This window comes from Ixodes scapularis, unplaced genomic scaffold (assembly GCF_016920785.2).
Source record: "Ixodes scapularis isolate PalLabHiFi unplaced genomic scaffold, ASM1692078v2 PGA_scaffold6__148_contigs__length_123643588, whole genome shotgun sequence".
In the NCBI taxonomy this organism is placed as follows: domain Eukaryota; kingdom Metazoa; phylum Arthropoda; class Arachnida; order Ixodida; family Ixodidae; genus Ixodes; species Ixodes scapularis.
In genome coordinates this window covers 120315997-120327591 of record NW_024609881.1, presented here as the reverse complement: position 1 = coordinate 120327591, position 11595 = coordinate 120315997, and the positions used below count along the sequence as shown (strand labels likewise).

Sequence of the window (11595 nt, the reverse complement as noted above, 5' to 3'; positions counted from 1 at the left end):
TACAAATTAATAAATCAAGAAAATCCTAACATTTTTACACTAAGGTTTTTCCACCTAGTAGTAGTATGACAAGCTTGTAATAATAATAATAATAAAAAAACTTAACTTAAAAAAATGGTTTAGTTGAAAGAAAAGCGCCAAATAAACAAGGACCAAGGAGTATTAAGACTGTCTACTTGGAAGGAAACAGACCAAGGGTCCTAACCCCCACTCTGTCAGTCCCTTGGTCCCGCTGTGTAGGTTAGGACCCCAAGTAGACAAAATCTTCGATGCACGTGAACCGAGGTCACACATTCCACACACACAAACAATGGAGGCAAACACAACTTAGGCACACAAACATTTATTGGTACATTTCTTGTACGTCCGCAAAAAAGATGAAAAGGAAAGATGGCAAACAGTCTAGTGCAGGAAAAAAAAATATAGAGAATATTTTAACCAAGATTAGCACCAACCATACAGTCTTCTTCTCAACCGCTTTATAACAACTTCATTCTAGCACACGCCATTACACGACAGAAACTGTATTTTTTTTCCCCCAAAGAGATCTCCAAAATTTTCTCGGTACTACGCCCATCGTACTGTATACTGTTGTAGCCTTAACTCTTTCCCATCGAGAAAAAAAAAAGGAGTGCTTAAAGATGGAAACCAAAATGGAGAGATTAAAGATGAAAGAAAGGAGTGAAAAAAAAAAAAAGAGGATGGGCAAAGGCGACAATTCGCGCTTGTTTCGTTTCCTCAGAACGGCTGGCCCCCTAGTGGGAAGAGACGGCGACGGTGGCCATCTTGTCTTCCCCCGGGATCTCGGGCTGTGCCGGCGGGGCCTGGGCAGACTCTGCTGTCGCTGCCTCGATGGGGCGCGCTGCCTGCCTGCGTATGCGGATGGAAGGAGAGACGAGCCTTCCTAGGGTTGGAGGAGGCGGTCCCTTTGTGCTTCTTGCGCCAGGATTGGCCCCCCACTCCAGGGGGGGGCGGGCGGTGGGTGGGTCCTCACACCCAGGGCGTCCAGCCCTCGTACAGCAGGGCCAAGTTCTCCAGGCGCGTCGCTTCGCCAATCACATACTCCACCTTCAGAGAGACAGAAGAACACAACCGTGCCTACTCAAAACGAGACACAGACAACTCTGTGCAACAATACTGGGATCCCTGGGGTAACAGTATTTAAATGCGGTTCATACAGTGGACACAAGCAATGCACGAGTATATTCGATTTGAGCTCGTGATGCCTCGACATGGATTCGGGTAGCAGCGCATGCCCAATCGCTGCGATGACGGGAATAGCCGAACCTTAGCAATCGGTGGAGCTCATCGTGTGCCCTGTGCTTTGGCAAACACCAGCTCATGGCTATGATAAATATTGGTGGCATATAATCGGCTCCAGATCCAGTGGCTGCTAGTTCCCAGTGCAAGTCCAGGAGGTGAACGCTCCTCGTTTTTCTCTAACTTTTTGTGCGACTGTCATTACGCGGAGAAAAAAACTGACGCCTGTTTTATAGGTTATGAATGTCAAGAAATAATTCTAAGTGGTATTTATTAAGCATACAAAAATTGTTGCATCACCCCTTTAATCTACCTAACAACCTCAAACCACATACACCCCTGTTCCTAGCATCTGTCTCTTTTAAAGGACACATGCAAAGGAAAAAAACATTTTTTTTAAACAGCTTAGATGGAAAAAGGATGTCATAAAACAATTTTACAATGAAGAAAAAAAAATTTTAGAGCTATATTTACGGCGCTATACAAATTTGTAGTTGGCGCCTGCAGGCGCCGCGGAAAAGTGGCCCTTATTTATCACGTGACGGGCCCTTATTTATCACGTGGTGCTTGCACTCTTTCGGAAGCTTTCTATGGCCTCTATTCATCTTTGTTTGAAGTATAACAAAAAAACTAAGATTAATAAGTAACTTTTAGAGCCCAAAGGAAACTCCTAAGAAAGCGCAAGCAGACGTGGTAGACCTGCGCGCCTGTCAGATGGCGGCGGCAGCGCCCAGAAGCAGACAACCTTGTGCGGTGGTGGCGACAGCAGCGTGGAGAAACGCGTTGAAGCGGCGGCGTGACTTTGCAGCGGCAGCGACGCACAGGCCTACCACGTGACCAGCAGTGGCTCCCGCGGGCGCCAACTACAAATTTGTTTTGTGCCGTAAATATAGCTAAAATTTTTTTTTTCTTTGTTGTAAATTTGTTTTATTACATTTTTTTTTCCATCTAGCCTGTTTAAAAAAAAAAGTTTTTTTCCTGTGCATGTGTCCTTTAACCCATTCGCTACCGCGAGCGTCGCGCACTGCCGGGCCGTTCGTACCGCACATTTCCCCCCTAAAACAGGGCCACACTAGGCGTAACTGTTTTCCTTGTATAATAAGCTTTTAGAGTAAAACTCGGTGCAGAAAACATGTTTATTTACATGCTTAAATGGTTCGTTTAAGTCTTTAAATCAGTAGGCCCTCACTGATTCTTCCTCGTATGAAAGATCTCGAAGCACTCCGTGCTCGGTCGCTTAGGCGTCGCACAACCAGCGCGCTCTTGTCGTGATTCGGACTCCGAAATGCTGTCGGAATTGCTCCCGTCGTCGACAGAAGGCTCCGAAAACTCACTATCCTCGCCAGACGTCCCGTTATCATCGCTGTCGAATAGGATATCTATGATTTCATCGTCAGAAAGGCCACATCGCACACTGGACGATGCCATCTTCTCCAAGCAGGCAGCGATCGAGCGGGAAAGACGACACACAGAAGAACAAGCTCAAACAAACAGAGCGGACAGAACGACCCTCGCCGTCTGTTGGCAATGTAGCTAACTGCACTACCCCAAGTCTACATAGCGCGCCATCTATGAACGGCTCTTTAAAACAGAAATTCATGCAGACCGGCGAAGCGCCGGCTTTGGCAATATGGCCCCTGACGGCACTACCGGCGATTCGCCGGCTTTGGTAGCGATTGGGTTAAGAGCACACAAGAAAACGTCTCCAGATTTTCCTCTCAATAAAACACCTCATTTGTCACAATACCAGCCTATGTACAATAGTGACTAATAAATGTGCTAAACAGAAGTCAGTGCACTTACAATTGAACTACAAAGGTGCACCAACAACTGAAGGGGCAGAGTGACACTAACTGTAGTCTCTTGCAACATAAGAACACCAGGAGAAGCTTGGCTTACAGAACAATTGCTCCACCCAACACCTAATGCACAGAGTTACACTATACTCAGTTTCATTTTAAGTGTGAGCATAGCGGAGGCTACAAGAGCGAGCTCCACACTTTCAGCATCTCTGCTAAGCACGTGCGCTCGTGCAGTGTAAGCAATGTTCAGGGCCACATGCTAGCGCTTGCAGCATCGGCTGCATCTGGCTTAAGTTGAGACAAAGTATAGGGCCTCATGGGGAGTTTGTCTGCTTCTTTTGCAGGGGTTGTGGTGACGCCAGAATGTTCAGCTCCGATTGAAGGATAGTGGATAGACCTCAGAGCAAGCTGCCCTGAGATCTACTCACTTTCCTTCAATCAGAGCCAATCAGAGATTCTGACGTCACCACAATCTCTGCAAAAAAAAAAGCAGACAAACTTGCGCTCCACATAGCTTCCCAGGGCAACAATCTTAAAGAGAGTGCCGACGGATGCTCGCCCTAATCCTTGGTGCCAGAAAAATGCTGTCTTTGTACTAGTGATAGGCCAAACATTTGCCGAATTCGGCGCCGAATCCTTGGGTTCGGTGACGTTGAACTTTTCTAAAAGATGAATGGATGAATGGTGGATGGATGGTAATGGCTATACCCTTTGTAACGGGTGGCAGCTTGCGCCACCTAGCCTAACATTTTATCATCCCTTCTTTTTTTTTTTTTAAATTTGTAAAAATTTGTTTTATAACACCCCCCCCCCCCCCTCTTTTTAAAGTGATTCCTTTGCTTATATTTATCTTTATCATTATTTTTTTTTTATCCTTCCCTAGATCTCTTCCACCAATCTTCAAATCTCCTCTTAGTTACCGCAATTCTTTCCCTATCCATTCGTCCATCCACGTCTGTAAATCCCAGTGCCCCCTCCAAATCCGTAGTCATCCCCCCAAAAGGGTGGGAAGAAGCCCCGTGCACATTAATATGATGTGTTCTATAGTTTCCCTTTCAGAGTGTCAATTCCCTGGAATTTAGCCCTACTGTCGGGACCAGTTATAGCGAAGTCGGTTAGAGCGAAATATCGGCTACAGCGAAGCGATCCTGATTTCCCATTCCCTTTTGCACTTCGTTATAGCCAAAGTCGATTACAACGAAATAGCGGATATAGCGGATATAGCGAAGTGATTTCCGATTCCTGTTGACTTCGTTATAACCGGTCTTGACAGTATATCTTTTCGCTCTTAGCAACCCCGTTCTAGCTTCAAACAGTAATGAGCACCCCAATGAATTATCATACAACGGTTCCTTTTTTATTTCTTGTGTGAAAGATTCAGCAAAATTACATTGTTGCCAGACTTAAAGTTGCCATTTAGTTTTTTTTAGTGAAAAAAGGTTTCATGTTAAAAAAGGTTTATGCAACCTGTAATGCATATTGACACAGTTATTACTTAATAAGATGATATTCTACAAGATAGGTAATTGTATTGGTGTCATTTTGCACGTTTACTGGCAAATTTACACTGACTTCTTGCAGAAGTGGTGTGACAACGAGGTTGCGTAGTAACAAGCGCAGTCACGAATCACGATACGCGAGTTTCAGATTCGAGACCTCATCAGCGCAAGCCTGCAAGTCGGTGTACATTGTTAAAATAAAGGCAATACCACTGTGTGTTTACTTTCTTTGGGAGTCACCGTTTCGTGCACGAAATTAATGCAACGGTTGCTAAGCCTCCACCAGAAGAGATAACATTATTGCACATATGCACGTTTTTCGATTTGGGTCACTAGACGTCAGCTTTGCATGAAAGTGAGCGTCGCATATTCACAACGTCTCATTTTTACCTTTAATATGCCAGTTTCTGATGTTAGGACGGATGTTTAGGAAGATGGGAAGAGTTAGGATGTACAACATCAAGCATGATAGTTCTCTGTTTAGATTTATGCGGATGTATAAAAACCGAGAAATAACGCTAATTAAAATGACGGGGCCATTTGCAATCTATGGCCTTGTCGCATTCTCGTGTGCATGCAAGCGTCCGCCGAATTATTGCCGAATCTTTGCTAAACTTTCCTTCAAAACTTCGGCATGTATGGAACTTTGCCCGAATCTGAAGTTGGGCAGATTTGGTCCATCACTAGTTTGTACCTAGTGTCGTAATGACACCACTCCCCTCTTGGAATTAAGGGTAGGAACCTCCAATGCAATTATTATGTTGCAGCAGACAATACAGCAAAATCTAAGCCAGACAAGGAAGAGGGGATTGAGAGTTGCACACCTGTTCGGCGACGCTGGATCGCTTGCTGCTGTCAGGGTCTCGCCCGTCTAGCTTCATCTTGACCCTCTTCCACACCCCCACTGCGTAGCTGTTACGTTCCTGAAGCGCTGCGGGGACAGGAGAAGACAGTGTCAGATCTGCAGCCTCATCCAACACGATCCGCAAGGCGAGATATGCAGTCCAAAGCTGGCAGAGGACAAGACAGGACAAGCCAACCGAACCGGAGCAGGAGCGGGCCACAATGAGAGACGGCATCCGTAGCCGAATTCAGATCACTCGAGCCTCCAAAACTGTCACGGCCACACAACTCAAGACATGGTTTACGACCAAGGTCAGGATGGCCCTTACCAGATTCAATGTCATCAAATTTGTCAGCGAGATACAATGACCACTTTATGAGCAATGACATTCAAAAACAATGAGCAAATTCAATGACAATGACAAATTCAATGACAGTGACAAAACTAGACCGGAGAAACACGTCGCTCACCTTTTCCGGTTCGAGGATCCTTGGCAACCTTCCGGTCGGGGGTGTCGTCGGCTCCCCGGACTACCGCCTTCTGCTGGTCGATGCCGTCTGTAACGTGTCCGTAAGCAGATACAACGTTGAGAACACAGACCCACCATTTTGGACCTTAATTGCAGTAAGCGGGAACATGGTGCTATGAGGTTCCAGGTACCATCAGAGAACCCTAACGACTGGTTCACACACTTGAGGCTGCTTACGACCGCGTCTCTTGAAATTCCTTTTTACGTAAGAGCACACTGGCGCCATCTACCAGGTAGAGGTGAATGCGTTCAGTTACCAAACAATTGCTATTTTTTTGCGCATCATTCATTCTTCCTTGGCTCTAAAATCCTTTGAAAATATTACAAATAACCATTTATCATAGTATGTGCACTTGATATCTTAAATACTGCAAAACATTCGTTCTAGTGAAGCAGCAGTTCCAGAGTCAGCTCAGATGGTGCGAGCGTGTTTTCTCATTGTAGGAGGTCACAAGAACTCGGTCCTACAAAATGCAAATGTGTCAACAGGCCTTAATGGTGCAGCGTGCAACTGCTGCAACACAATTTGGCAATTTGACATAAACTTTTTGGGATTAAATCGTTTCAGGAAGATGAGTTAGTCTTCTCAACGCCATTTAAAGATATAAAAACACGTTTATAGGACGTAACAGTGTGCCTAAGTGGTGCCAAAATATTAAAACTTAATGATGATGATGACAAATCATAGCAATTCGGTCGCTGCGTGTGAACGCAGGGGGCCTGCGTTGCTGGTGTTGCGACATCAAGCTGGGAGGAACTGCCCCGTCTAAAGTGGGCCTTGGAGTGCTCCGACGGCAACGCCAAGCACTCCCGTGTTCCCACTCACTCCGATTAAGACAGCACACTGTGTGCCGCTGTTAGCGTGAACACAACTTGGCCACTTTTTCACATATTACTTCAAAGTATATCACCTAAGTTAGCATTCCAGCCAAGCACATTCCACCACTATGGTAGTTTTGACGAGTCTTTCAATACTAAAAGAGAAAACCAGAGTGTATTGATGCCATTGCGTAACACGTGACACGGTGATAACAACTTGGCATTTGCATAATTTGCTGTTGTTACAGCGTCGCCGTCGCTTCTGCGTGTCCTCTTGAGCACGGATCTGAGGATTCTCATGCCATGTGCGTTTTTCCTCTCAACTCTACTCCCGTGCCCGATACATACTCTACCTATAGGTCGCGTTCTCTGGACCTGCTACTAATTTTCCGATGTCTAGCCGTACGGCGTGATCGTTCATCTGCTTGGACGGTTGTGCGCGCGCGCCGGCACAACGGGGCGTTGATTACGAGCACCGTCAAAATGAGAACGGCGTCTTTTTTGAACGCCACGCGCTAGTTTTTAATGCTGAATGTGTCTTTTGAGTCTTTTCCAACAAGAAAATTGCCACGAACAAGCGTCAAAGTGAGTCGTCGCAGCGAGCATCACAAACGAGTGACACGCTGGGAGTGTTACAGACGTCAAAATCATGTATAAAGTTTACATATAAAGTTCGAGCCCCGGCAGGGCTTGAACCTGGTTGGGTCTGGTGGCAGTCGGACACTACGGCTACTGAGCTACGAGCAGAGCTGGTCTGGAAAGGTTAATGTTTTTATTTGAATGCAAACGTGCCGATAAGAGCTGCAGGTCTTGGATGAAAAAATAAATAAATAAATAAAAAGGATAAATAAAATAAACAAACAAATAAAATAAATAGATACAAAGAAATCAATAAAAAAAAAGTACATTATTGTTTTTCTACCCTGTTTGTGTTTTGCTTTTTTTGTATCAAGTATTAACCCAACTTGCTCGTCAAACTCATCAAGAATGTAAAATCTAGCACAAACCGCACGGGAAGTGTGGCTTATGCGGGATACATTCCATGCTCCCCGGTCTTTGTTGGCACGATCAAGCCGGCTTCCGAAAGCCCAGCCTCAGCACGCGCTTGACACGCAAAGAGTTCTCGCGAAGGATGACCGCACAACACCCCGCAAAGGTTCCCGCCGACGACCGTCGCCGGAGAACCAAAAGAAAACGGCGCCAGCTCACCCTGGGCGCTGGCAAGTGCGGTGAGCCCCCCGTAGACGCCGGGCACCATCCCGGCCAGGTCGGCCAGCGCCCTCTGGGCGCCCTCCGAGGGACTCTCGGCCGCCAGCAGGGACCGGACCATCTCCGAGGCCTGCTCCGAGAAGCGGCGGTACAGGGCCAGGTACTCCTGCACGGGGGCGTCCTCCTGCCTCGCCAGCGACTTGAGCAGCGACCGCAGCTCCGACATCAGCTCGTGGTGCTTGCCCAGCACCTCGCTGCGCAGCGTGGCCACCTGCGGCACGGAGGGGGCGCTGTCGGTGAACGAGGTGGGCTGTCTGTCCGAGGACATTCTAGAAGTGTCGTGCTCCTGCCTGCCACGAGCCTGGTGTTCTCGGTGTCCCATATTTCCCATTCGTGAAAAGTGCTCCCGAAATGATAGCAGATGACGCCGCAGAAGCCAGTGCATCACGCTGTCGCATGTTGCGGTCACGGCAGTTGGGCGCGAAATTCCCAGAAACTGCGCAAGGCGTAAAGTTCCCCTCCGCTACCCATGGAATTATTCGCGGACCTCGATTCTAGCGCGCGTCCCCAGTATCATAATCGTGCGCGCTCGTGTAATAGCACTTGCTCTACTGGTAGACTATGTTGGAAACGTGGACTGCTACATTTAGCCGTGTTTCGACGGCCAACTAAATTACTGTCGTCTAATTGTTCACATGCCCCACGTTGATATGTGCCCTATATGTAGGATTCCGTGTTCATTTCTCGTGAAATTTGGAGGGAATTTTTTGGAGTTTAGTTTTAGTTAGACTCAATTTTTCTGAAATTCAGTGTTTATTTTATTGGGTTTCCTATTTTTACAACTTCAAAAACAGAATAAATAAAGTCCGGGTACCACGAGCCGTTGTCCCGAAGGAACTTTGATGAGCTAAGAGGCAAACCCTCCTTTTGTCAGTAGTTCGAGATTTCAAATGAGACTGAAATTGGATCTCCTCAGGACCGCTGACCCTGTGCTCTTATAAAGCTTTTTTTTGGAGAACACTGTCTTTTCAGCTTTTCATTTCGTCGTCATGACCTTGAAAATTTTCGGCTTTTCAGATAAATTCGGATTGGCAAAGATTTCGCTGGCGAGAGATTTTAGGGATTTTTTCTGATTTATTTGAAAACACGGAACCCCACCTACACGATGGATAGAAATTCGGTGGAGTCAATTCAATTAACCACGAAATGATTCTTTTCCTCTTTGAAAATCATGGGAATCAGTTTCATAGTATACACAGGCTTCAAGTAAAGGGTCATTCGGTTTTCGATTGCCAGCTTCCCTTACTTTATGACGTCGGCCTTTATGCTACATCGCCCTTCCCAATGCCTGCACATGCAACGCGGGCTCACTTCCTTCCCACTTGCCTGCTTCTGCAGGGAATTCCGACAAGAGTCCCGTGCCGCTTTGGCCTGCTCCAGTTCTTCTCTGCAAGCACTCAGCGCCACCTGCATTCATACAGAGTCATCAGGAGCTGCATCACAGCCTGCACTACACCGCAACCAATTTCAAGGTCGGCAGTATTCAGCTGCTTCCACCATCTACTGCGGCACAGCCAAGCAAGAGCTGGGTGTGTACGCACGCCCAGCATCCCAAGTAGGTGCCTCACAGCTTGGTGTCTAACAGCTATTGCCATAGAAAATGTCACCGACCTTGTCGAGCAGGGAGCGCACCCACTCGTGCCCCGCGTCCTGCTGCGGCGGAGGCGGCTTGCCCAGCAGCCGGAGCAGCTGGCGCTCGACGGGGCTGGCCCCCTGCTGGGCCTCGGCCAGCATGCAGCTCTCCTGGCAGCGGTTCACCAGGGCCAGGAACCCCGCGTCCCAGGTCAGGGCCTCCGCCGTGCGGGACCGCAGGGACTCCCGCAGCAGCAGCGCCTCGCTGGCCTCGCACACCTCCGACGAGAGCTGGCACAGGGACTGGGACCGCCAGAGAAGTCGCCGTGAGCGGCCATGGTCCGACGCCGGCGTCCAATGGCGTCGAGGCCGGTTAGCGCACTCGTCACCGCTTACAACCGAGAGCATTTGACAATGTTATAAACGACCGTTGCTTGCAAACTCTCTTGGCACCTCTCATTGCAAATGTAGACCGTAAACCGCGCGACCTCGATCGGGCAATTAAAAGGTCTCCGCGATATAGGCTCTCTAGTGTTCTCTCGACACAAGATGTCGCGAGAGGTCGTCATGCACTCGGTCATAAGCGGTCGCGAGTGTGTCAACCGGTTTTTAAACCTTTTGTCGGGCATAGATTTTGACAACTAAGAGTGAGCCTCAAAACAAAACTCACCTCGATACTTTGCACGAAGCCAACCGCTTGATGTGAGGTGTAAATGCCACAATTGCGCCCAAGAACCCTTTTCACCTTGACCGTATTTATTTTTGGGAATTTCCGACCCTCAGTAGCTTCGTTGTCATCTTCAAAATCAAATTTATTGCCTTCAAAATCAAATTTTTAGTCACTATCGAAATGGGAACAAAATTTAAAAAATTCAGTACTGCCATCTGTTGGCAGAACCGCAAACTATGCCATAAGCGAGCCTGGTTCGTCCAAAATGGTTCAGGGATTAAAAAGGCTCATTTTCATACTGAGCCATAGGAAAATTTGTGTTTTAATTTGTAACTTTCGATTCGGAAGAGTTCATTCACCTCAACATTTTCGCACAAGTGCACCATCTAGCTGCACCTCAAGGCAAATTAAGGCACCGTAGAAAACGAAACCAATTTATGAGATGTCTTAAAGCGGGCAAGATCCGCCTGGCCCACCCCACAGTTTTAAATAAAGCAAGACTGCACAATCTTTAAGAAAAAAATAATGACCCACCCTCAGGGCTTCGTTCCAACGTGCCACCAGCTCGGCAAAGAGGTCCCTGGTCTGTGTCAGGGCCGGGTTGGCGCCCACGGCCCACTTGAGACGCTGCTCCACCGCCCCCGCCAGCGACAGGTGGCCCTCGCGGGTGTCCGACAGGGCCGACCCCAGGGACGAGAGCGTCTGGGCGCCCTTGCGCATCTCCGCCAGCAGCGTGGTCCTGGAAATGGTTCCAAAGAGCGTGGGTGAACGTGCTTCCTTGCGCTAGCTTCGTCACGCCAAGGCACGGAAGCTTCCTCGATTGTTCCCGTCCCCGAGTAAGATATCCTCGAGTTTAAGCAACATTTCAGCAAACCTGTAATTTTCTCGAACTGTTCAGACGCAAATTTATGTGCGAATAATGTGCCATTGCGTCTCGGATTAGCGTGCCAATTCGAACTGCCCGTGCTGTTTGAGTCGGATAGCGATGCAGCCTTCGTGCGATACCCTTTCGTTACAGGGGTGCGTTACTGAAAGTGGCTACGAGCCGGCAACATAGCATGTTCTTCTTCGCTGTACTGTGCGACCAACGCGATTGTGACCCGATTTTGGATGAGACAAAAGTGGCGGGGAGCTTCGAAACAAAATTAGAGCACGAAATTCATGAAGCTTACATGATTAGATATCGCTGGAGCAACATCCGTACAGGCCTTCTTTCCATGTCCCTTTCTAATCAGGAGCACGCCTACATTGGCAAAGCCTGTCATATATTAGCATTACCTGGCTTTTTTACTTTGCGCTTATTACCCGGGTGCCTTTCCCTTGCAAACGTG

The 11595-nt window shown here is 47.8% G+C and overlaps 1 protein-coding gene across 1 annotated transcript in view; it reads right to left on the bottom strand.

Annotated features, from left to right (window-relative positions):
* Positions 1-327: 327 nt before the first annotated feature.
* LOC8040304 (serine/threonine-protein kinase SMG1) overlaps positions 328-11595 on the bottom strand; it is an 85311-nt gene continuing 74043 nt past the window's right edge. Inside the window, 7 exon segments of the mRNA XM_042286109.1 lie at positions 328-1068; positions 5386-5492; positions 5876-5962; positions 7963-8233; positions 9349-9429; positions 9634-9897; positions 10799-11003. Coding sequence (XP_042142043.1) covers positions 991-1068; positions 5386-5492; positions 5876-5962; positions 7963-8233; positions 9349-9429; positions 9634-9897; positions 10799-11003 — 1093 coding nt within the window. The 3' untranslated portion in view covers positions 328-990.